We start from the raw sequence: 27,029 nt of genomic DNA, 5'->3' as shown, positions 1-27,029 counted from the left end.
TGTGGCATGGTAGCCCATCACTCTTGGGCTATAGGAATCTCCCTGGTTTCTGGCCTGAGCTGAGAATGGTGAGGTTTTTTTCTTTTTTTTGAGATGGAGTTTTGCTATTGTCGTGGAGGCTGGAGTGCAATGGCATGATCTTGGCTCACTGCGACCTCCACCTCCCGGGTTCAAGCAATTCTCCTCCCGAGTAGCTGGGATTACAGGCTTGCGCCACCACGCCCGGCCAATTTTGTATTTTTAGTAGAGATGGGGTTTCTCCATGTTGGTCAGGCTGGTCTCCAACTCCCGACCTCAGGTGATCCGCCTGCTTCGGCCTCCCAAAGTGCTGGGATTACAGGTGTGAGCCACCGTGCTGGGCTGGTGGGGGTTTTTTGAGACAGGGTCTTGCTCTGTCACCTAGGCTAGAGTGAGTACAGCAGTGTGATCATGGTTCATTGCAGTCTAGACTGCCTGGGCTCAGGTGATCCTCCAACCTCAGCCTCCTGAGTAGCTAGGACCACAGGTGTGTACCACCACACCCAGCTAATTTATTTGTAGAGATGAGGGCTCACCATGTTGCCCAGGCTGGTCTTGAACTCCTGGGCTCAAGCCATCCTCCTGTCTTGCCCTCCTAAAGTGCTGGGATTACAGGCATGAGCCACCGTGCCCGCCCTGAATTAAGAATGTTGCTAGGAAACGAGGTCCCAGGGCTGGGGCAAAAACCACTCAGGAGCTGCAGATTTGTCTGTCTGCCAGGGGACAGTACTCCCTAGCCCAGCTGGTCTGTCTGTTCAGCCTGCGGCAGAGTGCCTGAGGGGAGTGCTTGGCCCTGCCTGTGTGTAGGGCCGCCCAACCAGCCCACCATGCAGTTGGAAGACTTTGCAGCTGATGCTTTTGGCAGCTGAGGGGCTCCTTGGAGGCTGGGCTGGGCCAGACTGGGTGTCGGGGCTGGCCTCAGTTGCAGGATATTTTGAGGGTGCAGACAGTAGGATGGTCTTACTGCCTGAGCTCTTTCCTGCCCTTTGGGAGGGCCAAGCTAGAGCTATTTGCTACCAAACACCTTTTTCCTATTAACTAAGCATACCGCCCAGCTGGGCAGGAACAGGCTGAGGGCCTGACAAGCAAGGAGCCAGGCTCCTGCCAACAACCAAAGATTCCCCATTTCTAAAGGATGGAAAGAGCCCCTGGGAGGTGACCGAGGCCACAGCCAGCCCCTCCCTGTTCAGCATTGAAGAATGACACGCATTACAGAGCTCTGGAGCAGCCCGCAGTGGAAAGTTGGAGCTGAGGTGTGTGGCAGGCAGATGAGGGAGCAGAGAACTGCTGAACATCGTGAGACTCAGAGGACGTGGTTGAGCATGGCTGCGACCCTGCAGTTCCTGGCTTGCCTGGTGGTAGCCTTTTGTCTCCTCTCTGGTGTCACTACAACCCAGCACCATGCAGGTACCAGGCTTCAGGGTGGGTGGAGAGGAGCCAAGGAAGGCTGCTGGCTGACAGCAGTTAACAGTTGGCTCTATTTGAGGCTAGTCGGGCATAGAAGTGTGGGCATGGTGGGTACCAGGCTGATGTGTGCTGTGGTGGGTGACAGTGTGGGGCTCCAGCCCCAGAACTGGAAAGGTACAGGTGACACCTAGGGAGATAGCCCTAGGTGCTCTTAATGCTGGTCCTGGGCTCATTCCCACTGATGCCCAAAGCAGGGTCTCTTGACCTGCCTGGGCTTGGAACAAACATTGCAAGGGTGAGGCAACACCCAAGGTGTGGGCCGGACGGAGCTGCCACAGACATCCTCCCCTGCCCTGTCCTCCCTGCCTCACATCCTCCCCTGCCCTGTCCTCCCTGCCTCACATCCTCCCCTGCCCTGTCCTCCTCCTCCCTCCCTTACTGCTGAGGAGGAGCAGGGAGAGTAGGCGCTTTCCAGAGGTCTTTGTCCTTGGGAGAGTCACTGGCACTGTTTTAGGTGACTCTATCCTCAGATGATTATAGGGAGGGGAGGAGGGTGGGGAAGGGTCTTGTGACCCGTTGGCCTGGAGCTCTTTACCAAGGGCATTGTGCAATTTAAAGGAGGTGTCCTGGGCATTTGCCAACATGGTAACTGGGCTTGGAATGATGCTTTTGAGATCAGAAGACCTATGCCTGGGAGGGTGAATGTCAATGTGCATGTGTGTGCATGAGAGGGAGGGGAAAGGGGGGCATGGGATGGCATTCCTGCCCTTTTGCAGAATGATGAAGCACTCGGGACCTCTACCAGGCAGCAGAGGGGCACTTCTGGGAGGCTGGGGTGTTCCTGGTGTAGCATGGCAGGGGCCTGACTCCTCTCTGCTGCCCCAGGGCAGCCCATGGACAGCACCAGCGTGGGAGGTGGCCTACAGGAGCCAGAGGCCCCGGAAGTGATGTTTGAGGTCTTTCCTCCCAGCCTGGGACATGGGGGTGGGCATGTCCAGAGGTCCCTAAGCTCAGGGTTGGGAAGGGGGATGTCTCAGGGTGGACCTGCTAGGGTTGGGGGGGGGCAAGCCAGCATGGGTCCTGCTGCCTGCTTCTGCCCCTTCCCCCAGCCCACTCTTGCTCCCTGCCCTGCTCCCCAGGCCACGGCCCACCCCTTACATGGCTCCCCTTGCAGCTGCTCTGGGCTGGGCTGGAGCTGGATGTCATGGGGCAGCTGCACATCCAGGATGAGGAACTAGCGTCCACACACCCAGGCCGCCGACTCAGGCTCCTCCTGCAGCACCACGTGCCCAGTGACTTGGAGGGCGCTGAGCAGCGGCTGCAGCAGCTCCAGGACCTGCGGAAGGGGCCTCCTCTTAGCACTTGGGACTTTGAACATCTGCTCCTCACAGGCCTGTCCTGCGTCTACCGGCTCCACGCAGCTAGTGAGGCTGAGGAACGGGGCCGCTGGGCCCAGGTCTTCGCTCTCCTGGCACAGGAAGCACTCTGGGACCTGTGCAAGGGTTTCTGCCCCCGGGACCAGCCCCCTTCCCTGGGGTCCTGGGCCTCCATCCTTGACCCCTTCCCCTGACCCTCCCCTTTTGTTCTTTCACCTGCCATTACCCCCTCCCATCTCCTCCTCAACCCGCCCAGGCAGACCCATCTTGGGCAGGGGCTTCTGTCTGGCATCTGATTCTTTCCACTGTGTTCAGATCTCTGGGCTTGGCTTGCACCCTGGACACCCCCTCTCTGCTTACCCCGACCCGATCTTGTTTCCTGGATCTTGAGAGGCTAAGAACCCAGGCTTTGGGTCGAAAGGAGTGCTCGAGGAGTGGGCACAGAGCTAAGGGCACGACTTGCAGGCAGTGCGTGTGTGTGTGTGTGTGTGGGTGTGTGTGTTGAGATCAGGGGTCAGGGTTGAGAAGTGTGTTCAAGAGATGCTGAAGGGAAGCTGCCCCAAGTAAGGCCTGGTCAGACCTCCCAACTCCTACCCTGGCAGTCTGTGACAGGTCCTGTGGAATTCACTGGAATCCTCTAGGTGCTGAGCACCCCCTTTTAGGCACAACCAAGGATCTGGGGTCCCTGAGCCTCCAAGTTCCCATCTGGGTTGGGAGAACCGACTTTCTGAGTTCTGCCTGTTGGAGGAGTGGAGGGAAGCAGGCGGAGGGAGGGACATTCTCTCTTTTGGGGTAGGGAGGCAGCATCTCAACCTCAGAGGAGGAGTAAGGCTGGGAGACCAAGGAGAGACAAGCGGAGGTGGGCTGGAGCAGGTGCGGCCCTGATTCTGTGTTGCTCTTCTCATAAAATGTTCTGTTTCGGCCTCCTGGAGCCTGTGTCATTCTGTGTCGGAATAAGCGTCTAACCCCTGCTCTGGGCAAATCACTCTTCCCCATCCCGGGAAGGCAAGAGTCAGGGCAACCAGGTATCAACTCCTCATCTCATTCCCACGCCCTGCTGGAAGAAGGAATGTACTGTTTCCTTGAATCCCATGCCCCCAGTGGGGTAATGGGGTGCTGTTCCTTGTCACAGAAAGGCATCAGCCGGGGGCTAAGGCTGAGGTCGTAGGTCAATGATGAGTCAGACAGAGAGGGCTAGACGAGGTAGGGATATGAAAGGGAGGCCCCCAACGGACTAGGCGAATGTGGTTCCATCAAATTCCCACCTCCTCACCGTCCCAGGGTCTAAGGGGACCCTCCTCACCGTCCCAGGGTCTAAGGGGACCCTCCTCACCGTCCCAGGGTCTAAGGGGACCCTCCTCACCGTCCCAGGGTCTAAGGGGACCCTCCTCACCGTCCCAGGGTCTAAGGGGACCCTCCTCACCGTCCCAGGGTCTAAGGGGACCCTCCTCACCCTCCCAGGGTCTAAGGGGACCCTCCTCACCCTCCCAGGGTCTAAGGGGACCCTCCTCACCCTCCCAGGGTCTAAGGGGACCCTCCTCACCCTCCCAGGGTCTAAGGGGACCCTCCTCACCCTCCCAGGGTCTAAGGGGACCCTCCTCACCCTCCCAGGGTCTAAGGGGACCCTGCTCTCCAACCTCCAACCCCTTCCCCGGGCCTGCGGGCCGCAGTAGTCAGCGCCTTCCCGCCTGCCGCCGGCGAATGCGTCGCAGTCAACACAGCGCAGGGGCCTGGGCTGCCGGGCGCTGCGCGGGCCCGCTTTTCGCTTTATTGGCAGAGTCCAGGCGCGCCCGGAGGCCGTGGCGCTCGCGCGGGACGTTCGGGGCTCGGGCCCGGCCTGGCATGCACGCTCCCGGCCCTCCCCGGGCTCTTCTCTGGCCCGGGGCTCACAGTAGCTCCGAGGCCTCGAGGCCCGGCGGGGCGGCGGGGGCCAGGTCGGGGTACACCAGGAAGCCGGAGAAGGTGATGTACTTGCCGTGGTTGCTGTAGGCGCCGTAGCCGTCGTGGTCGTGGCTGAGCAGCCAGACGGCGTCGCCGCGCCGCAGGGCCAGCATCACGCTCTGGCTCTGCATCTCGCGGCGCCGCGACGCGCCGTCGTCGTAAATCATGGCCTGCACCTCGTCGCGGTTCTTCATCAGCTTCACCGACAGGGTCTTACGCGGCAGCTTGCCCAGCGTGAAGGAGAAGAAGTAGGCGCCGGGCAGACGGCAGCGGAACACGCCGGCCGCCGCGTCGAAGTCGCCGCCGATGTTGACGAACTCGGTGTCGAAGGCGAGCGGCCGGTGCCGCGGCCCGGGGCCGGCGTCCGAACCCACCAGGCTGCGCGTGCGCGCCGCGGAGAAGGCCGAGCGCGGCTCGGGGGGCGCAGGCGCGGCGGCGTCGGCGTCGGCGTAGACCAGGTAGCCGCTGAAGGTGGCGCCGGGAGCGCCCAGCGCGTACTGCGGGGCGCCGTGCAGCCGCAGCCACACCGTGTCGCCGTAGTCGAGCTGCAGCATGGCGCTCTGGCTGGCTGCGCGCCGCGCTCCTGGCCGCCGCTGCTCGTCGAAGGCCAGCGCCTGCACCTCGTCGCGGTTTCGCACCAGCATCACCGACAGGCTCTTGTGCGGGGCCTTGCCCGCCGTGAAGGAGAAGAAGTAGGCGCCGGGCACGCGGCAGCGGAACTGACCCGTGGCCGCATCGAAGTCGCCCCCGATGTTCACGTACACCTTGTCGAAGGTCACCGCCATCTCCGACGTGCCCTCCAGGGGGGTGGTGCGTGCCGCCGAGAAGGCCGAGCGCAGCTCAGAGGAGCCGGGGCCGAGGGCCGGGCCCAGGGCCCAGCAGGCCGCTGGACCCAGCAGGCCCAGCAGAAGCGGCAGCATGGCGCCTGGGAGGGAGACGGAGGGGTGGGAGTGGAGTGTTGGCAGGGGCGGCTTCCAAACGCCCGGCTCTCCACCGGGAGACGAGGGTTCTCTTCCTAGCCCTGCCCTTGACCCACAAGTAGGTTTCAATTTTCCTACATCCTTGGACTAGCTCAGGGCTTCTCAAACTCTAGCGAGCCTCACTGTCACTTGGAGGGCCTGTTCAAACATACATAGTTGGGCCCCATCCCCAGAGTTCATTCAGTAGGTCTGTGATGGGCCTGAGAATTTTTTTTTTTTTTTTTTTTTTTGAGACGGAGTCTCGCTCTGTCGCCCAGGCTGGAGTGCAGTGGCGCAATCTCGGCTCACTGCAAGCTCCGCCTCCCGGGTTCACGTCATTCTCCTGCCTCAGCCTCTCCGAGTAGCTGGGACTACAGGCGCCCGCCACCACGCCCGGCTAATTTTTTTTTTGTATTTTTTTTTAGTAGAGACGGGGTTTCACCGTGGTCTCGATCTCCTGACCTCGTGATCCGCCCGCCTCGGCCTCCCAAAGTGCTGGGATTACAAGCGTGAGCCACCGCGCCCGGCCGGGCCTGAGAATTTGCATTTCTTTGTTTTGTTTGTTTGTTTTGAGATGGAGTCTCGCTCTGTGAACCAGGCTGGAGTGCAGTGGCACGATCTCGTTTCACTGCAGTCTCCACCTCCCGGGTTCAAGCAGTTCTCCTGACTCAGCCTCCCCAATAGCTGGGACTACAGGCGCACACCACCACGCCCGACTAATTTCTTTTGTATTTTGAGTAGAGAACGGGGTTTCACCTTGTTGCCCAGGCTGGTCTCGCACTTCTGAGCTCAGGGAATCCGCCCGCCTCGGCCTCCCAAAGTGCTCTGATTACAGGCATGAGCCACCACACCGGCCGAGAATTTGCATTTGTAATACGTTTCTGGGTGATGCTGATGCTGCTGATGCAAGGACCACATGCTGAGAACTACTGTATTAAGCTAGGAGTCTCCAAACCTCTGTGTGTGTGTGTGTGTATACCCACACAATGAAACCTCTTTCTATTTTTTTTTTTCTGAGACAGAGTCTCGCCCTGTCACCAAGGCTGGAGTGCAATGGCGCGATCTCAGCTCACTGCAACCTCCGCCTCCCGGGTTCAAGCGATTCTCCTGCCTTAGCCTCCTGAGTAGCTGAGATTACAGGTACGCACCATAACGCCCAGCTAATTTTTTGTATCTTTAGTAGAGACGGGGTTTCACCATGTTGACCAGGCTGGTCTTGAACTGACCTCAAGTGATCCACCTGCCTCAGCCTCCAAAGTGCTGGGATTACAGGCGTGAGCCATCGCGCCTGGCCTTGAAACGACCCCCCCACCCCGCCCTTTTTTTTTTTTTTTTTTTTTTTTTGAGACGGAGTCTGGCTCTGTCGCCAGGCTGGAGTGCAGTGGCTTGATCTTGGCTCACTGCAACCTCCACCTCCCAGGTTCAAGCGATTCTCCTGCCTCAGCCTCCCAAGTAGCTGGGACTACAGGCGTGCACTACCATGCCCAGCTAATTTTTGTATTTTTAGTAGAGACAGGGTTTCGCCATGTTGGCCAAGATGGTCTCCATCTCTTGACCTTGTGATCCGCCTGCCTCGGCCTCCCAAAGTGCTGGGATTACAGGCGTGAGCCACCGCGCCCGGCCGAAACCCCTTTCTTAAGTGAAAGCTTGCACACAGACTAGCAGAAACACTCTAAAGAGGCCTACAGCCCTGTCTGCTGGGCTTGCCCCTACACCTCCCATTTGACACCCAGGGGCCCTGGTAACCCGGGGGATTCAGGGGGGTCTCTGAGTTTCCCTCAGCTCCAGTTGGCTGCATTTTCCTGTGGTTATTTTATGGTCCTTGGTCTGCCACTCACTCAGGCACTGGCTCTCTGTGTCAACACTCTGCATGACCGTTAACTGTTTAAGCCCCATCTGAGCAGGAAAGGAAATCGCTGCTCCCTGACTCCTTTCCTGGCCTCACGGGGGGGGCCCTTCCTGCACAGAGGAGGTGAGAACAGTTGGGCTTAGAGGTAGCTTCCTCCCCGTTGAAATCAGAGTAAAAGAGAAGGTGACTCCTTTCTCTTTGCTTGGAGGCTGGTTACTCAGAAGAAGGAGTGGCGAGCCAGGGGCTACTGGGGATGGACAGGGAGAGCAACAATTCCAGCAGGGCTTTGGCAAGGCTGTGAAGTCAGCAGCTTTGTTCCTTGGGAGTGATGGATTGGAGAGGACAGATAGCCAGATCTGCGTTCAGGTCCTGTCTCTACCACTCACACTGTGAAACCTTGGGCAGGTTCCCTAACTTCTCTGGGCATGACTTCCTCCATGTAAATGGGGAAGAGACCTCACACACAGGCTTGCTGTGGGGGTGCGCTGAGATAGGTGTGAACATGGTTTGTCAACGGCAGTGCTGAGGTGTGCAGATGCTTCTGTCGGTTGCCCTGACAAAAGTGATCTGGTCCAGTTCTTGACGTTAAGGGTTTAGGGACTCACTCACTCCTACCCCTGAGAGCTTGATGAAGGCACTGCCTAACTCAAAGGAGTCACTCTCTGATGTAGGGATTCCATCCTGCTTCCTAGTAGCGCATGTGCTTTGGGGCATGAATACCCAAAGGCCCTGATGTGGAAACAAAACGGGAAAGAAATGAGCTGGAGACAGCCTGGGATGTGGGCTGCTTTAGAAAGTGCCCTGTATGTGTAGCTCTGTGTCTCTTAGAGACAGCAGGGCCCTGCTGAGAAGGGTCGTCAGGTGTAGATGTGCAGAACGTCCTAGCTAGAATCTAGCTCACACTCCACGTGTTAGAGCACCACCTGGGATAAAGTATGCTACCTTCTCATTCTCGTAATAAAGACCCCAAGTTGCTAGCCCAACTGAATGCTGTCTCCTTCCAGAGGAGGTGCTTTTTGTAATTCTCACAAAGGTGTCCTATGGATTAGTGATACCCTTGGTTAGGACAGGGAGGAGGGAAGGGGCCATCCACAGTGGTGAAGATGGCACCTCACAAGTGTCCAGTGCATTCCCTTTTACAAAGTTCTTTCAGATGCGTGGTCTTGGCAAACCTGCAAGACAGGTGGGCCCTCTCCCATTTTATAGATGAGAAAGCTGAGGCCCAACAAGGGAAAGCATTTTGGCCCAAGGTCACCCATGGAGCACTGAGGTTTTTTGACTCAAATTCTGTATGCCTTCCTGTCACTCTTCCCACCTAGACACAGGTATGTCCAGCCAATTTGTTCTCTGCCTCAGTTTACATTTTTGCAAAACTAGGAGAGGAGATCAGGGGAATGAGTCTTGGGATCCAGGGTGAGGAAGACAGAAAGCAAAACCAAACAAAAGCAAGCAAACACATTCTCTAGTGTTTTGTCTTCTGGGAACACGGGAAACACCTCAGCTTTTCCACACCGCTGCTTTCCTGGTGGGTCCTGCCCCAGAAGCAGCTGCCCAGCAACCTCCCGACCAAGGTTGGTGCACCCCACCAGTGCCAAGGGTCTTCCTGTGCGCCCAGTACCCAGCCTCTGTTTCACCCACACTGCCCAATTCCCAGATGCCTGGATCCTCGTCCTTCCCTGAACCCCCTTCCCTGAGCAGGTCAGAGGTGTGGAAGGGTGTGTCAGGTGGGTGTCATAGCACCAGGGAAGGAAATGGCTGTTCCTGGCTCTGTCCAGGTGGGGCTCAAAATAGTCATGTTCAAAGAGAAAAACTGGGACACAGAGCTGGACAGACCCAGAACCCCGGAGCCAAGGCGGGAGGTGCAGCGATGTCAGGCTGAGGGGATCGCAGAGCTCCCCCTTGCCCTGCCACTCACCAGTTAACCCTTCCCTCAAGCCCTGCCACAGCCCCCTCCCCAACCTACCTTGAAAGCCCGTCATCCTTCCAAGAAGTCCCACTTTAACAGAAGCCAATTAATCCTTATTTTTAAAAAACAAAAACCAGAAAGGGGTACCCCAATTCCTCTCCCCCGAGACCTTCCCTCCATCCATCCATCCCTTCGGAATGAAAGCCCTTGTGCCTGTTTCACGAAAAGGCTCCCAGGTCCTCCTTTCAAGGAAAAAGGACCCAATTTCCCCGCGCCTCCCCAGCCCCCGCTTCCAGTAAAGGAGGAACCTCGGCTCCCTGCCTCCCCTGAGCTGCCCTCACCTGGCTGGGGGCGGCGGTCGGGTCGGGTCCGGGTTCTGTCTGAGCCCGCGATCTGGCTCCGGGCTGCGGGCTGCGGGCGCCGGGCTGCGCACTGACCGCCCGCGCTGCAGAGGGGGCGGCGGGGGCTCCGGCTGCTTCTCCCGGCTCTAAGGCGGCGGCGGACAGGGTGCTGGGGCCCGGGGCCCGGCGTGGGGAGGCGTGAGGGAAAGGGAAGGTCAGCCAGAGAGAGAGCCGAGCGAGAGCGGAGAGGCGGGGAGAGGCGGGAGGGGGAGAGGAGGGGAGTAGGGGGAGAGGGAGGGGCGAGCCGCGGGGCCTAGGGGCTCCGCACGGAGCCTGCGCCGAGCACTGGACCCTTCCTGATCTGTGACCTCCTTAGAGCTTCGTCCTGTGGGTCTAGAGAGCAGGCATCATTAATCTGAGCAGTTGGGGAAACTGAGGCACAGAAGGGGAAACTGAGGCCAGAGGCAGCGGCTAACGCGGGGTGGCCCAGAGCGCCCTACAGTCCAGCTTCCTTCCTAGTGTGGGGAGAGAGGGCTAGAGCTGGACTCAGAGGCTGGACTAGCCTTTGGGCTGCAAGGACAGTGGAAGGTGAGGTTTTGGCTGGGACAGATGTCCAAGCTAAGTGGCTTTGGGGGAGGGGTCTGAAGGCAGAGAAGGATAAATGGGTCAATGTTGCCAATAAAGGAAGGCTGAAAATAACCTAGTTTTTCCCCCTCACCTCCAAATTGGAAAATGCCCACCGTCAGTTAGGAAAGAGGGAGAAGGGAGTCTGCAGGCATCAGAGGGGCAGCCTGCGTCCCCTGGGGTGAGGGGCAGTAAGGAGGAGAGTCCTTGGGGCAGAATGGAATTTTCTGCTGGGAAGGTTGCTCCTGCAAGAAGGGACAGGGTTGAGAAGGGCGGTAGGTGGGCAAGAAAGGCCTCTGGAGAGGGAAACTGATGCCCTGCCTCGCTGGGGCCAGGCTAGCAAGAGTCCGGCAGGGCACCCGGGCTGGGAACAGCGGTCTTCCCACGGTAATACTCACCAGAGGCACTAGTGCGGGCCTCCACTCTGGGCTTCGAGCCCGTGGGATGGGGGCTCAGACTCCCTTTCTCTAGGCTGCTGTTCCCTCCCCTGATGGCTGTAGAGGTGACGACACTGCCTGGCACTCAGTAGATGTTGACTGAGTGGATGACTTTTGAAGAGCTCTACTCTCAGCAGCCGAGAGCTGGTGCCCTCTGCCTGGCCCTGGTTGACTGCGGAGCCATGGGTTCTAATTCTGACTCTGCTGCAGGTCTGCTCTGTGGTACCTGAGAGGCCTGGACCCCTGCGGACCCCCCGTCCTCTGGAGCTTTCCTTTTGGAGCTCTCAAAGTTTACCCAACCCCAGTTAATCTATTTGTCTCTAGGAAGATGTTGGTAGAGGTGATTGGCTCTGCTTCAAGGGTGTTAGGTGAATGATGGAATGAATTAACGATTATGTGCTGGAATAGAAAGGAATTAATGGAGGTGTTTCAGGCTGGATAATGAGGGTATTTGGTGACAGAGGGTGAAGCACCTGTCTAGCCCTTGTCAGATCACAACTGTCTCTTTCACCAACAGCCACAGGTGAAAAGCTTGGGCCACAGGACTGTGGGGAGGACAAGAGGCAGGGTAAGAGGGGGATGAGCCACACAGGGATGTCGAAGGAGAGCTGGGGGATTTCGAAGGAGAGCTGGGGGAGGCCAAAAGCCAACCTATGGCAATCTATGGCCCTTCTTAGGGCCCTGGGCCCCTTCTGGATGAGAAGAGTGGAGCTACTCTCCTGAGGGTGTGATTCCAATGGTGGGAGGGGAGGGGAGGGGAGAAGGTATAGTATAGGATAATATAATCTCAGTTGAGGTTTGGTTCAGGCTGGGATTTGACACTCCCTGGATCCACAAGAGTTCTCACCAGAGAAGTGAGGGTTGAGGTAGAGATGGGTGGCTGGGGCAGATGACATCAGGATTTGCATCAGGGGACTGGGATAGGGAGGAAGCCACTGGGAAAGGGATATAGAGAAAGATGATGCCATGAGCTGGTGGGTGTAAGGCAGATGGGTGGGCTCCAGAATGGGAGTTAAGAAGAGGTGGCAGCAGGATCCAGAGAAAAGCCCTAGGCTGGTTATACTTCCTGCTCCCTCCTCTCTCGTTTTGCAGCCACAATTTTATTTTTGAGAGAGGGTCTTGCTGTGTCACCTGGGCTGGAGTGCAATGGTATGATCTTGGCACACTGCAGCTTTGACCTCGCGGGCTCAAGTGATTCTCCCACCTCAGCCTCCCAGGTAGCTGGGACTACAGGGGCAGGTCACCATGTCTGGCTAATTTTTTAAAATTTTTTGTAGAGTCAAGGTCTCACTCTGTTGCCCAGGCTGGTCTTAAACAACAATTATTTTATTTTTTAATTGAGACAGGTATGGCTGGGCATGGTGGCTTATGCCTGTAATATTAGCACTTTGGGAGACCAAGGTGGGAAGATCGCTTGAGCTCAGAAGTTTGAGACCAGCCTGGGCAACAGAGTGAGACCCCATCTCTTTCTCTGTTTTTTTTTTTTTTTTTTTTTTTTTTTTTTTTTTTGAGACGGAGTCTCGCTCTGTCGCCCAGGCTGGATGCAGTGGCACGATCTCGGCTCACTGCAAGCCCCGCCTCCCGGGTTCACGCCATTCTCCTGCCTCAGCCTCTCCGAGTAGCTGGGACTACAGGCGCCCGCCACCACGCCCGGCTAATTTTTTGTATTTTTAGTAGAGACGGGGTTTCACCGTGGTCTCGATCTCCTGACCTCGTGATCCGCCCGCCTCGGCCTCCCAAAGTGCTGGGATTACAAGCGTGAGCCACCGTGCCTGGCCTATCTGTGCACTTTATTCTGTTTCCTCTCTTTGTCTCATTTCCCCACTCGCTCACCCTGCTTCTTGGGATCACAACTCTCTCCTTCACCAGCTTGAAAAGCTAGGGCCACAGGACTGTGGGGAGGACAAGAGGCATGGTAAGGGTGGGATGAGCCACACAGGGATGCCGCAGGAGAGCTGGGGAAGGCTGGAAGCCAACCTAGGGCAGCCACAACCCTTCTTAGGGCCATGCGTCCCTTCTGGATCAGAAAATTTAAGGCAGGAGTAGGATTTAAACCCAGAGCTATCTGGCTCCCAAACCCAGTCCTTAACCAGTATACTCTGCAGTCTCCCTTTCTCTGATTCTCTCTCAGCCTTTTTATTTTATTTTTTTTTAAGACAGAGTCTTGCTCTGTCCCCCAGGCTGGAGTGCGTGGTATGATCTCAGCTCACTGTAATCTCTGCCTCCTAGGTTCAAGCAATTCTCCTGCCTCAGCCTCCTGAGTAGCTGGGGCTACAGGTGTGCACTACCATACCCAGATAGTTTTTTTGTATTTTTAGTAGAGACGGTTTCACCATGTTGGCCAGGATGGTCTCGATCTCCTGACCTCGTGATCCGCCCACCTCGGCCTCCCAAAGTGTTGAGATTACAGGCGTGAACCACCACGCCCGGCCCGAAGAGGCTCTTTCTAAAGAATGGTGAGGATTTTGACAGGGTGAGATGGAAGTGGAGATGGAGGAGTGAGGGGGTGGGATCCAGTCAAAGATAAGAATGTGAACCAAGGTGAGGAGGTGGCGTAGGTGGAGCTAGGGAAGGAAATGTACCAGGCTTGGTTGTGGAGAAGGGTTTGTGATGGGAAGCTACGGCAGGTAAGGAGTGTGGGGCTTAACTGCCGAGCTAAGGAGCTTTTACCTTACAGTAGAGGAGAAGAAGGTATGCTCAAAGCTGTATTTTAAGAAGATTACTCTGCAGATTGAAAAGCAGGAGAAAGAAGAGGGGAGAGGAAGGCAGATGGGTGAGAAAATACTGAAAGTGTCCAGATGAAAGTAAACTATCCAGGGGCAGTGAGAAAGGAAGAGACAGATGGGAGAGGGACTGAAAAGAGAGATTCAGAGACTGACAGTGAGCACACAGCTCACAATTTAATTAGCTTCCTGCTTTGCCAGTGGATTACAGGGAATTAGCAAAGCTCACAGTCTAGGGACCTTGCTGGGAGTTGAGGGGAAATTAATGAGAAAGACAACAACATGCCCCAGGGAGAAATGAAAGAGGAGGAATGTTAGCCAAGCAGAGATGCCAGCAGGAGAAACATACGTCTGGGCGCTGAGTCCCTGCCTTTCTCGGAGATTTCAGCCCTCCAGGGGAGCAGACTTTAGGGTTCCTGGTCACGCTCCTGGCCCCATTGCCCTTGGTTCCAATTCCTCTGAGCACTTGGTAAATGACCCCGGAGAGGGGAAGCTGGGAGTGCTTGTGAAGACCAGGTTCCCAACTCTCCCCTGGCCTTTTTCCCAGCAGGGCTCTAAGATCCCAACACTGGCCTTCCTAGAAGGCAGAACTGAATCCCCTGGGCCCCTTCTGCAGATGGACCAGGAGGTGACCTGCTCATGACCTGATGTGGCGAATTGCATTTTCAAATGCGACAGTGTCATCTCCCATCCCACTCGCTCTTCTTACAGTGTGACCTTGCCAGTCCTCATGAAAAGGAGGAGTTACGTTAGGTCATTCAAAGGTGATGCCACTGCTGCCTGGATCTCTCTCTTGAAACCCTCATCCCTGGAGCCCAGCCATCAGGCTGTGAGGAAGCCTAGGTCACATGGAAAGGCCACGTGTAAATATTGTGGCCAACAGTCCTAGTCAGGACCAGCTACATCATTTGCAAAGTCCCGTGCAAAATGAAATTGTGGAGGGGCTGAGCACAGTGGCTCATGCCTTTAATCCCAGCATTTTGGGAGGCCAAGGCAGTTAGATCACTATTTGTATGACCTCAGTTTCCCCACCTGTGAAATGGGGATAATGAAGTATGCCTCATTGCTGCAAGGATTAAAGACATTTAGCACAGAGCCTGGTATACTGTGAGCACTCAGTATGTGTTGGCTGTTACTACTGTTTGGTGTGTTTGAAAAATGAGTAATAATATCGGTGTGGCTGCAGTATGGAATGTGGAGATACTGATGGGAGATAGGCCCAGAAAAATGTGGTTGAATCCAGTCATGAAGGATTATTTATTTATTTATTTTTATTTTTTGAGACAGAGTTTCACTCTTGTTGCCCATGCTGGAATGCAATGGTACGATCTCAGCTCACTGCAACCTCCGCCTCCCGGGTTCAAGAGATTCTCCTGCCTCAGCCTCCTGAGTAGCTGGGATTACAGGCATGCGCCACCACGCCTGGCTAATTTTGTATTTTTAGTAGAGACGGGGTTTCTCCATGTTGATCAGGCTGGTCTCGAACTCCAGACCTCAGGTGATCTGCCCATCTTGGCCTCCCAAAGTGCTGGGATTACAGGCGTGAACCACCGCACCCGGCCTCATGAAGGATTTCAAGTGCCAGCCTATGCCATCCAGACTTTATTCTGCAAGCCAGGGGATGCCGATGCCAATCCTGTCAGACCAAACTTATTTCAAAGTATTGTGGGCTGGGCGTGGTGGCTCATGTCTGTAATCCCAACACTTTGGGAGCCCTAGGGTGGGAGGATTACTTGAGGCCAGGAGTTCAAGACCAGCCTTGGCAACATGGTGAGAACCCCGTCTCCACAAAAAAAAAAAAAAAAAATTAGCTGGGCTTGTTCGCACACACCCATAGTTCCAGCTACTCAGGAGGCTGAAGTGGGAGGATTGCTTGATCCCAGGAGGTTGAAGCTGCAGTAAGCCATGATCGCACCACTGCACTCCAGCCTGGGTAACAGAGCAAGACCCTCTCTCTCAAAAAAAATGAAAATAAGATGCCATTGTTACTATTTTTACCTCTCAAACTGTCAAAGATCAATGAGGTTTATAATACATTCTATGGGTGAGATGTAGAGAAACAGACATTCATACATTTTTAGTAGGAGGGTAAAATGACACAATTGGACAATATCTACCAAGTTTAAAAATGTGCATGCCCTTTAAGTCAGTGATTTTACTTCTTGAAGAGACGTTTTTCAGATACATGCCCACTTGTTGGGAATTACATGTTATTCATTTTAGCATGGCTTGTAATAGCAAATAGTTTGTAATAGCAATGACGTGTTATTTATTTATTTATTTATTTATTTTTGAGACGGAGTCTCGCTCTGTCGCCCAGGCTGGAGTGCAGTGGCGCGATCTCGGCTCACTGCAAGCTCCGCCTCTTGGGTTCACGCCATTCTCCTGCCTCAGCCTCTCCGAGTAGCTGGGACTACAGGCGCCCGCCACCACGCCCGGCTAATTTTTTCTATTTTTAGTAGAGACGGGGTTTCACCGTGGTCTCGATCTCCTGACCTCGTGATCCGCCCGCCTCGGCCTCCCAAAGTGCTGGGATTACAAGCGTGAGCCACCACGCCCGGCCAATTGTGACGTGTTATTTATTGCAGCATTGTTTGTAATAGCAAAATACTGGAAATTACATGTCCAGCAAAAGGACCAATAAATTATGATACATATATAAAGTAGAATACGATGCATCCCTACAAAAGAATGAGGAATCATTTTGTGTACTGATGAAATAATCACTAAGAAATGCTGTTAGTTAAGTGAAATAAAAAACAAGGTGCACAATATACCACCATTTATGCGAAAAAATAAAAAGCACGCATTTGCTTATGTGTGCTTGGAATGAATACCTCTGAGGGGATCTATTAGAAACCATTAACAGCAGTTGCTGTTAATATGTCTCCCATATTTTTCACTGTTTCACCCCTTTGTGCCTAAAATAACAAGAGGTGGGGAGAGCCACTATCTTTTTAAGCAGCTGCTCCATTCCTACCGGTTTCCATTCAACCTGAGATCAGCTGCAAGCCCTCAGCCTCTTTCTCAGGCACCTCTGGCGAACCAAACTTCCTATATCCTATGCTTATGTGGCTGATTTTTTTTTTTTTTTAATCTAAATGCAGGTCTCTCCACTTACTCTTTTAAATTTCATCCTGCTGGTTTCAGCCCACTGTTTCAAGTTATTTTAGAATCTTGACTTTGAAATATTAGCTTTTCATCCCAACAGTGGTGCCTTCTGCAAATTTGGCGAGTGTGGTGGGCACTGACCACTACTAGGCTGACCAGGGTCTAGGAGCACAGAACTAGAGATACCTCCTCAGCAAGCTCTGCAGCAATCGGATAACCAACTGGGATGAAGGAGCACAGTGGTTACATGAATCCACCTGACTGGGCAGTCTCTGAGATCGATGTTTTTCTACTAGTCTCTTCAATCGTGAGACAATCAGTGTCTAACTGGAAACAAGGAACAGTATGTATGGCCCAAGGAATTTTCCTAGTGGCCTCTGAGTAAATAAGTAACAAATTATTGTTGATATTTTTATCATTTTCACCATATCTTGTTCTTTGTGAAGATACCACTTATTTTTCTAGGTGTTCTCAAATCCATGGTTTAATGTTATATTCTAGAATAGATTTTGAGGGAATTCACCTCAAATGTGCCCAGGATCTCCCTTTTCTTCCTTTTTGTCAGGATATTTGCAGCTGTCCAGGACTGTGGCCCCTGTCCTTTTTGCCGCAGCCTTCATAGCCACATTGGCAAAGGTCCCTGGATCTTGTCTGCAAAGATCTGTCATCACCTTGGGATTTGCAGCTCATTTTGAATGGCTAGGTGGTTAGGTTTTCTCTTATCTTTTCTTCTATTTGGGGTTTAATGTCCTCTAACCCGTGTTTTGCTGAACTCTTCCCAGTCTGGAAGTGCTTTTCCTCGGGGGAGAAAGAAGAAAATGAGGATTGAGTATTCTGCTTTCTCTGAAAACTGCCAACCTGACATCTTCATCCCCAGGTGGAATCCTGTCTTCTCCTTTTTCCTCTTGCTGGAACATAACCAGCAATATCTTTTATTGTCTGCACCTTTTCCAGGTCCCAGTTTACACTATCACGGACTTCACCTTTCCTTCCATCTCTTGTACCCCACCTTTTAAATTCTGAACTTATCAGAGAGCTCTCTACAGAGCCACACTGGTTTCTTTGGCTGTCCTTTCCTCTGCACAGGGATTTTCTGCAAATGGGATAGCCTAATTTATCTCAGAGCTTCCTATCCCTCTTGTGCCATATTGCCATCTTGTCTCTAAACTTAGAATCATAACTTTTTTTCTAACTTTTCAAATCATTTTTCTGGGATTATTTATTTATCCAATCATCCATTCATCCCATGCCCACATGCCCACCCTTCCAAATCCAACTGTCTCCTTTGGTTCCTGTCTCATCAACAGCACCAGGGGAGTCTTTCCCCGTCAGAAGGAAGGTTGGGGGAGCAGCTCCCTGGCAGCTTTTTCTTCCAGCTGAGAGGAAACTGTCATTGATGAATGTGAAGAGTTCATCAGCCACTCAGCGACTAGCTGGGTGAGACTGTAGTTACCAGGACAGGGCAGTCTCCAGCTCGGTGCCTGCCGCTCTCAGAGCACGTCAGGCAGTCAGATGTGTGCTTCCCTGGGGACACGACTTCCAAGCGCTCATCTGGCAGTCTCACCCTCACACCTGGTTCCCTCCAAATTGGCAGTGTGCTGTGGTGTAAAGCTTGCAGGATTTGGACCCCAATATACCCAGCTTTGCATTCTAGTTTTGCTACTTACTAGCAAGTCACTTAAATCTCTATCTCTGAGCTTCCATTTCTCTCACTTGAAAAGTGATAAAAAGTGGCTATTATCAGGCTCATGGGGTGATTGAGCTGATATATGTATGTACCTGTGCGTGGAAGTTTTCAAACACACCAGCTTCTGTGCTCAGCTTAGCTTCATGGAGTCTCACGTGTCACATGTTCTGGGTGAACTGTTGTTTTTTTCCCTTTCTGTTAAAACTGTTTCTTTTGGACAGGGTGTAATGTATGTCTTTGCACAGTGAACCTTCCTTTGATGAGCCATGCATCCCACTAGAAAACAGTCCAGCTCTGAGAAGAGTGTGGGGGCGGAGGGCAGGAAACAGAACAGTCCAGCAGAATCTGTGTGGTTCTGGGGCTGACCCTGGACCTTCACCCCTTCAGATGGGCCTGTGACTCAGGCCTGGCTAGCATCTCCCAGACACACCAAATGCTTTACAGATGGGTGTGTGTTTCAAGCCAGAGTCCTCCTGGGGATTTTTGCTGGAGCTCTCCAAAGAGATTTTGCTCTTTCTCTGGAATTGCAAGCTCTAAGAAGCCATGTGAGTGGAGCTGCCAGTTGGCATCTTGTTGCCATGTGGAGAGCCCGTTGGAGAGGGAAACCAGCCGAGGGGTGGGACGACTGAATCCCGATGCCCTTGTTTGAACCCCCAGATTCACCACTGGCCATTTTTATTACTTGAACCAATGTAGTCAGTTTGAGTTTGAGTTTGAGTTTGGGCTTCTGGGCATCTGACTGTTGAGCATACAGTGTTGAAACCATGAGTTCCCTCCTCTCATTAAGATTCATACTTCACTCTTTGTTAAAATCTGTGCTCCCATCATTATGCAGAAAAATACTGGGACTCAATGCATGTGCTCGCCATATTAGAAATTCCAGATTTGCAGACCCATGTCAGAATCCGGGCTTTGCTATTTACCACCAGTCTTGGGCAAATCAATGAACCCTTCTGAGTTTCACTTTTCCACCACTAAAATGGGAGCAGTATTTAGCTTATATGGCTGTTTTATGGGTTGGAGCTAATGGCGACATGGGCAGGGCACATGGTGAGCCATCACTAAATATTATTAGGTGGTAGGAACATTTATGTTAGCGCAGTAGCTTTCACTCTGACTATGCTGAATCTATATAATTCCCACACTTTGTTCCATGTCACATCTCTTAGCTACCATGGTATCCAAGCTTATGGTGGCTTTGACCAAGGAGAGGACAAGAAGTTGCAGGCTTCTGAGAAAAGATGGGAGATGAGGAGGTGGACAGAAATTTCAGAGTTCGACTGGGGGAGATGGAATTAGTTTTGTTTAAAACACTTGTGACTGCAGAACTTTACACCCACTTTCTATTTATAAATAGCCCTGTCTCTCAGCTCAGCTCCTCCTGCACAAGGCTTCAGCGGAAGACAACAGACACAGAGAGCAGCTGCCAGTGCGGCACAAATGTACAGAGCAGAGGCTGTTGGGGAACTGGGGCTGCATGTGGGCTCAGGGTGGAAGGATTAAAGACGCTAGGTCAAGAAATCTTGGCGGGTCGTGGTGGCTCATGCCTGTAATCCTAGCACTTTGGGAGGCTGAGGCGGGCAGATCACGAGGTCAGAAGATCGAGACCATCCTGGCTAACACGGTGAAACCCCATCTCTACTAAAAATACAAAAAATTAGCCGGGCGTGGTGGTGGGCACCTGTAGTCCCAGCTACTTGGGAGGCCGAGGCAGGAGAATGGTGTGAACCTGGGAGGCGGAGGTTGCAGTGAGCCGAGATTGCACCACTGCACTCCAGCCTGGGCGAGAGGGCAAGACTGTCTCAAAAAAAAAAAAAAATTAGTAGGGTGTGGTGGTGCACACCTGTAATCCCAGTTACTTGGGAGGCTGAGGCAGGAGAATCCTTGAACTTGGGGGGCGGAAGTTGCGGTGATCTGAGATCACGCCATTGCACTCCAGCTGGGGCAACAAGAGTGAAACTCTGTCTCAAAAAAAAAAAGAAAAAGAAGAAAAAAAATCTTAAGGAGGCTGGGCGCGGTGGCTCACGCTTATAATCCCAGCACTTTGGGAGGCCGAGGCGGGCGGATCACCTGAGGTCAGGAGTTTGATACCAGCCTGGGCAACATGGCAAAACCCCGTCTCTACTAAAAATACAAAAAATTAGCCGGGTGTGGTGGCAGGCACCTGTGATCCCAGCTACTCGGGAGGCTGAGGCAGGATAATCGCTTGAACCCGGGAGGTGGAGGTTGCAGTGAGCCAAGATTGTGCCACTGCACTCCAGCCTGGGCGACAGAGTGAGACTCTGTATCAAAAAAAAAAAAAAAAAAAAAAGCCGGGCATCATAGCAGGCGCCTATAATCCCAGCTACTAGGGAGGCTGAGGCAGGAGAATCACTTGAACCCGGGAGATGGAAGTTGCAGTGAGTTGGGATCGTGTCACCGCACTTCAGCCTGGGTGACAGAGTGAGACTCTGTCTCAAAAAAAAAAAAAAAAAAGAAAAGAAAAGAAATCTTAAGAAACCTGGGTCAAAAAGCAGTATTGTATCCTCTGCCAGAAGCCTGTGTAGGTAGAGGAGAGTCATGGTCATCCTCTGTACCCTGGCCGAAGTTGGTAGAACTCCACCTTTATCTACTGCCTACTGCCTTGAACTGGCAGCAGGAAGACGAGATAGAGGCTGCGCAACAGCTGAGCAGAGATGATGCCTAAAGGCGATGGGAAAGAAAGGGAGGTGACAAATTCAGAGGCGTTTCTGAGAATCCAGCAGTGACTTTCTAGAAGCAGAGGGAGGGGTAGGGAGGACTCAAACATCTCCAGGGTTTCTAGCTTGGGGAATAGGGGCATAACGCTGTGTTTATAATACAGTTTAGAGTGCAAGTACCACTGTAGGCTTGGGAAGAGGGCTTGAGATGTAACTCAGTTTGGGGATCCTCAAGGACATTCAGTGGATGTTCAGTAGATACAGCTAGGAGGCAGCTGACTTTGTTCAACACACATCTGTGGAGTCTCTACCATGTGCCAGTTCCTGTTCTAGGTGCTCATTATATGGCAGAAATCCAGCTTTGAGGAAAGGTTAGGACAGTAAGAGATGCAATTCCACTTGCCTCCAAATGCTTTAGCCTTTACTAATGCCGTAACTTTGCCCATATTATTGTCTATACTTGGAAAGTAGCCCCTCCCTTCTAATTCTTAAAATTCTAGTAACTATCACATACCAAATATTTATTCTATGCCAGACACGGTACTAAATTTAATACTCTAGGCTGGGCGTGGTGGCTCATCCCTGTAATCCTAGTACTTTGGGAGGCCGAGGAGCGCGGATCACCTGAGGTCAGGAGTTTGAGACCAGCCTGGGTAACATGGCGAAACTCTGCCTCTACTAAAAATACAAAAGTTAGCCGGGTGTGATGGCACGTGCCTGTAATCCCAGCTACTCAGGAGACTGAGGCATGAGAATCACTTGAACCCAGGAGGCAGAGGTTGCAGTGAGCCGAGATCGAGCCACTTCACTCCAGCCTGGGTGAAAGGGCAAAACGCCATCTCAAAAAAAAAGAAAAGAAAACTGTAATGAGTATTACTTTGCATTCTAGACATGAGGAGCCTGAGGCTTAAAATGACCAACTTTCCCAAGGTCTCGCAGCTGGTGACAGCTAGAAATTGCTGCCATCCCATCATCCTGCCACCCAAGATCCCCACTATCCTGACAAAGCCACAATCGGAGCCACTTCTTCATGAAGTCTCTGATTTCCCCAAATGGATGTAAGCTTCCCCTCTGTGCATCCCATGGTGCTTGGTTCCGGCTTCTCACGGCGTATCCTGCTTTGTATACGATGATGTATCCATCATCAGAGAGTGTTAAAAGAGCTTCAACAAATACCCTCTTTCAGGGCACCAGGCCTCACTGTTGTACATATGGTTTCACTTAATCCTCCAATACTCCTAGAGTTTTATGTTCTTGTCATTCTGCCTCCCTGTCAGTGGACAGTAAGCGCCAAGGAGGACAGGGAGATTTATTACAGGCCTTTGCATCCTCTGCTGCCCCTCGCACAGAACTCTGCCCAAGCTACTCGCTTAATGACTGACAGTTGCATTTATAAACTCTACATGTGAGCCCCTCAGGGGGAGGAAGGCATGAGATTCCAGCAAGAGGTGAGCAGTCTGAGGTGAGGCATGTTTCTGTGTTTCCATCTTCACCCTCTATCTTGTTTCCAGCCAAAGGACACTCTCACCAGTCTGATGCCAGGAGGGCAGGGCCCCGGCTAGACGGCCAGCCAGAGTAGGTGCAATGCTGGCTTGTCCTTATCCAACCTCTGGCTCTTCATGCTACTCTGTGTGGAAATAAAAGCAATACCTAATAGATTTTCCATGGAAATGTGGCACTGCCAGGGAATAGTCCATTCTCTTGGCTGCCTTAGCGAGGCAGAGGCTGGTGTTACAAAATTTTCTTTCACCCACGTGTCATCTTGGAGACTTGCAGAGAGGACAAGATTTGTTTCCTTATTTGCTGCCTCTCAGGAAGCTGCTGAGTCCTGAATAACATCTGCAGGTCACACTGGTTTCTCTTCCTCTTCTTCCACTCTCTCAAGTACCAACCTCTAACCGTATTGTGGTATGCTACTGATCGGAATCTGCTTAAAAACATTCTTTCTCAGAGTTGCAATAAGATGGTTCCAGAGTAATTACAGTTTTCATGCAAAATCTGCTTAGTCCCAGACAAGAGATTTGGTGCCCAGAGTACAGAGGACTGTACTTAGACCAAGGAAAGACGGCTCTTTGCAATTCCATCTTCTGATCACGGGACACTGGCGACCAGAACACTTAACTCATGCACTGGAAGGGGCCTCCCTAGAACCTGTCTCTAGACAGCAAATGTATGAGGAAGCTGTCATATGGGGAAGGTTGGATAGAAGGAAAACTTTCACTCACTTTAGAAAATTAATCCTCATTCTTAGCCAAGGTAGTCTCCTGAAAAAGAAGCTATTTTTTGGCCAGGCATCGTGGCTTACACCAGTAATCCCAGCACTCTGGGAGGCCTAGGCAGGCAGATGGCTTGAGTCCAGGAGTTCGAGACCACTCTGGGCAACAATATAGCAAACGCTGTCTCTACTAAAAATACAAAAAAAATTAGCCAGATGTGTGGGCTGGGCGCGGCGGCTCACGCCTGTAATCCCAGCACTTTGGGAGGTCGAGATGGGCGGATCATGAGGTCAGGAGATCAAGACCATCCTGGCTAACACAGTGAAACCCCGTCTCTACTAAAAATACAAAAAAATTAGCCAGGCATGGTGGCGGGCGCCTGTAGTCCCAGCTACTTGGGAGGCTGAGGTGGGAGAATCATCTGACCTTGGGAAGTGGAGGCTGCAGTGAGCTGAGATTGCACCATTACACTTCAGTCCAGCCTGGGCAACCAGAGTGAGACCCCATCTCAAAAAAAAAAAAAAAAAAAAACAAAGAAAAAAACGCTAATTTTTGGTTGGTGGTAAAAGAATCTCTCACTGGCAACTTCCCCTCTGGGGCAAAAATCAGAGTGCAAGATTCTGACTCCTTTCAAGTTTAAAGAGAAAAATGAGAGATGAATAGAAGGGGGAAAAATATAAAATGAGATGTCACATGTGACTTTCTTTTTCCCTTAAGGCAAGATCTTGCTCTGTCACCCAGGCTGGAGTGCAGTGGCACAATGATAGCTCACCACAGCCTCAAACTCCTGGGCTCAGGTGATTCTCTGGCCCCAGCCTCCCAAGTAGCTGGGACTACAGATGTATTCCACCATGCCTGGCTAATTTTTTATTTTTATTTTTAGTAGAGACAGGATCTCACTATGTTGTCTAGGCTGGTCTCGAACTCCAGAACTCAAGTGATCCTCCCACCTTAGCCTCCCAAAGTGCTGGGATTGGCTGGGCACAGTGTTTTTGAGACTGTCTCAAAAACAAACAAAACAAAACAAAACAAACACAAAATGCTGAGATTACAGGCATAAGCTACTGCACCCAGCACTTGTGACTTCTTTAGGAAAGCCTAAACAGAGCTCTGAAAAGGAGGTAAGACAAATATCTTTGTCTGTATTTAAAAAAACAAAAACAAAAATGCCAAAATAGAAACTACCACGCCACCTTGGGAGGCAGCCTGAATGAACCCATCCATTCCGCAGGATGTTTTAGAAGCACCCAGTAGAGGTGCCGACACATAGATCAGTTTCAAGAAATGTTACCAGCCAAATGTACTAGGAGTTCTACTACACTGAACTAATGGTACCTCTAGGAAGATTTCTTCTCTAGGAAGAAATCCTTGCCATACAGTAACTTAGCTTTTCATCTACATAAACCATCATAATAGTCTAGAAAAGTAATGGTGATCATTTCTATTTTCAGTTGTTTCAGCTATTTATAATTCTGCAGAGGCAAGATCTGTCTTTCCTTATTTAAGACCATTCTACTCCATTGGGAGGCTGGTTCACTGCTTTGACTACAAATGCAGGCCCACTTTCCTCAGATGGATGGCTTACATAACATTTGGTTTGGCTGGACACAGTGGCTCACGCCTGTAATCACAGCACTTTGGGAGGCCCAGGCAGATCATTTGAGGTCAGGAGTTCAAGATCAGCCTAGCCAACATGGTGAAAGCCCATCTCTACTAAAAATACAAAAAAATGAGCTGTGGGTGGTGGCACCCACCTGTAATCCCAGCTACTCGGGAGACTGAGGCACGAGAATTGCTTGAACCCAGAAGGTGGAGGTTGCAGTGAGCCGAGATCGGCCACTGAACTCCAGCCTGGGTGACAGAGAGAGACCTTGTCTCAAAAACAAACAAACAGGCCGGGCGTGGTGGCTCACGCCTGTAATCCCAGCATTTTGGGAGGCCGAGGCGGGCAGATCACGAGGTCAGGAGATCAAGACCATCCTAGCTAACACGGTGAAACCCTGTCTCTACTAAAAATACAAAAAATTAGCCGGGCGCGGTGGCCCGAGTAGTCCCAGCTACTTGGGAGGCTGAGGCAGAAGAATGACGTTAACCCGGGAGGTGGAGCTTGCAGTGAGCCGAGATTGTGCCACTGCACTCCAGCCTGGGCCACAGAGCCAGACTCCGTCTCAAAAACAAACAAACAAACAAACAAAAAAACACAATGTGGTTTACTGGCTACAATTTTAGCATTTTATAGCCTCCACGAAAGAATAAAAATGCCTTGGCTGGCTTCGTGTCCTGGAAGAATTATTAAGGAAAAAAAAAAAAAAACCTTGGAATTTGATAGACCCTGGTTTGAATTCAGCCCTGCAAATTCCTGGCTATGATTTTGAGTGAGTTGCTTAATTAGAGTCTCACTTAAAACGAGGATGCCTATCCCACCAAAAAATCATGAAAATTAGAACTTCTACAACAGGGTTGGCAGTCACTACTAACCAGTCTGTTCTCCTGTCTTGCTCCCTTACCTGCCACAGTACCTTAAAATGACCACCTACAATTACTACTACTTGACCAGCTAGTTTTTCTTTTTTTGAGACGGACTTTTGCTTGTTGACCAGGCTGGAGTGCAATGGCACCATTTCTACCCACTGCAACCTCCGCCTCCCGGGTTCAGGCAATTCTCCTGCCTCAGCCTCTTTTTTTTCTTTGAGACGGAGTCTCGCTCTGTCGCCCAGGCTGGAGTGCATTGGCGCAATCTCGACTCACTACAACCTCCACCTCCTGGGTTTCGGCGATTCTCCTGCTTCAGTCTCCTAAGTAGCTGGAATTACAGGCGTGCGCCTCCATATCTAGCTAATTTTTGTAATTTTAGTAGAGATGGGGTTTCACCATGTTAGCCAGGCTGGTCTCGAACTCCTGGCCTCACGTGATCTGCCCACCTCAGCCTCCCAAAGTGCTAGAATTACAGGCGGGAGCCACCGCATTCAGTCTTTTATTTTAATACACATTTTAAAGGCTAAGTGAAGCAGTGGAAGGGGAGAAGGAAAACAAAATCTGTTAACTGGTTGTGATCAACTAGTTGCAATACTGCTGCACTTAGACCAGCCACGACCCCACTAGTTTTTCTATAAAGCCCAGTGAGGCTTTTTTTCTTTTTTTTTTTGGCTCTCAGTTGACACCTAGGCTGGAGTGCAGCGGTGCGACCATAGGTCACTACAGCCTCAACCTCCCAGGACTCAACCAGTCGTCCCACTTCAGCCTCCTGTGTAGCTGGCACTACAGGTGCACACCACCAAGCCTGGCTAATTTTTAAATTTTTGTGTAGAGAAAAGGTCTCACTATATTATCCAGGGAGGCTGATGTTTTAGTTGGCCTGTTTTAAAGGACTAAATATATATTTTTCCCCCACGGGTTTTCAAATCAGAGAGAAGTAATGCTCCTGCTGTGTAAAACATGAACTTGGTGTTGGATGTAGTTTTTGTCAGTTAGTCTGTACTATCATTACATGCTCTGAAGGAGGGAGAGTTTGAAGGCACAGCCCTCTCATCCAGTTGGGAGGTCTCAGTGACTTCACAAAGAGATAGCACTAGAACTGAATCTGACATAGAAACATGTCACTGGCAAGAGGGGAAGGAGGACATTTCTAGAATAGGAAGTTACAGTTAAGTCAAGGTATGCTGAGGTAACAGAGATGATGGAATATAGGGCTTATGTTCAATGTTTCTTTCATCCTAAGGTTGCTTTTTTTTTTTTTTTTTTTGAGACCGAGTTTCA

General features: G+C 51.9%; 3 protein-coding genes across 10 annotated transcripts in view; 1 reads left to right on the top strand and 2 right to left on the bottom strand.

Annotated features, from left to right (window-relative positions):
* The first annotated feature begins 310 nt into the window (after nucleotides 1–310).
* Nucleotides 311–4,058, top strand: FAM180B (family with sequence similarity 180 member B). 4 transcript variants are annotated; one of them, XM_055281601.2, is made up of 3 exons: nucleotides 311–1,425; nucleotides 2,311–2,381; nucleotides 2,600–4,058. In XM_055281601.2, exons 1-3 carry the CDS (start codon nucleotides 1,218–1,220, stop codon nucleotides 2,993–2,995), a joined length of 675 nt encoding a protein of 224 aa, XP_055137576.1. In that variant the 5' UTR covers nucleotides 311–1,217; the 3' UTR covers nucleotides 2,996–4,058. The 4 variants fall into 4 exon arrangements, with proteins under 4 accessions (XP_055137576.1, XP_055137577.1, XP_055137578.1 ...); XM_063640973.1 differs by having other exon boundaries at nucleotides 1,345–1,425; nucleotides 2,202–2,381; nucleotides 2,600–3,677; XM_055281602.2 differs by lacking the exon at nucleotides 2,311–2,381 and having other exon boundaries at nucleotides 2,565–4,058.
* Nucleotides 4,059–4,532: 474 nt separating this feature from the next.
* C1QTNF4 (C1q and TNF related 4) lies at nucleotides 4,533–12,480 on the bottom strand. Of its 3 annotated transcripts, XM_055281592.2 has the most exons (3): nucleotides 10,820–12,480; nucleotides 9,798–10,190; nucleotides 4,533–5,667 (listed from the first exon to the last, which is right to left on the bottom strand). In XM_055281592.2, the coding sequence occupies exon 3, from the start codon at nucleotides 5,660–5,662 to the stop codon at nucleotides 4,688–4,690; it is 975 nt and encodes a 324-aa protein (XP_055137567.1). In that variant the 5' UTR covers nucleotides 5,663–5,667; nucleotides 9,798–10,190; nucleotides 10,820–12,480; the 3' UTR covers nucleotides 4,533–4,687. The 3 variants fall into 3 exon arrangements, with proteins under 3 accessions (XP_055137567.1, XP_055137566.1, XP_063497035.1); XM_055281591.2 differs by having other exon boundaries at nucleotides 9,798–12,480; XM_063640965.1 differs by lacking the exons at nucleotides 9,798–10,190; nucleotides 10,820–12,480 and adding an exon at nucleotides 9,514–9,711.
* Nucleotides 12,481–15,924: 3,444 nt separating this feature from the next.
* MTCH2 (mitochondrial carrier 2) overlaps nucleotides 15,925–27,029 on the bottom strand; it is a 44,644-nt gene continuing 33,539 nt past the window's right edge. The window contains exon 12 of one of the 3 annotated variants that reach the window (XM_063640966.1): nucleotides 15,925–17,490. In XM_063640966.1, the coding sequence (XP_063497036.1) occupies nucleotides 17,435–17,490 (56 nt within the window). In that variant the 3' untranslated portion in view covers nucleotides 15,925–17,434. The remainder of the gene's footprint in view (nucleotides 17,491–27,029) is intronic. The other 2 variants (XM_055281595.2, XM_055281593.2) reach the window with 2 other exon arrangements.

This window comes from Symphalangus syndactylus, chromosome 6 (assembly GCF_028878055.3).
Source record: "Symphalangus syndactylus isolate Jambi chromosome 6, NHGRI_mSymSyn1-v2.1_pri, whole genome shotgun sequence".
NCBI lineage: Eukaryota > Metazoa > Chordata > Mammalia > Primates > Hylobatidae > Symphalangus > Symphalangus syndactylus.
Note: the sequence above shows the minus strand (reverse complement) of the source record. Positions and strands in the feature narration are given on the sequence as shown.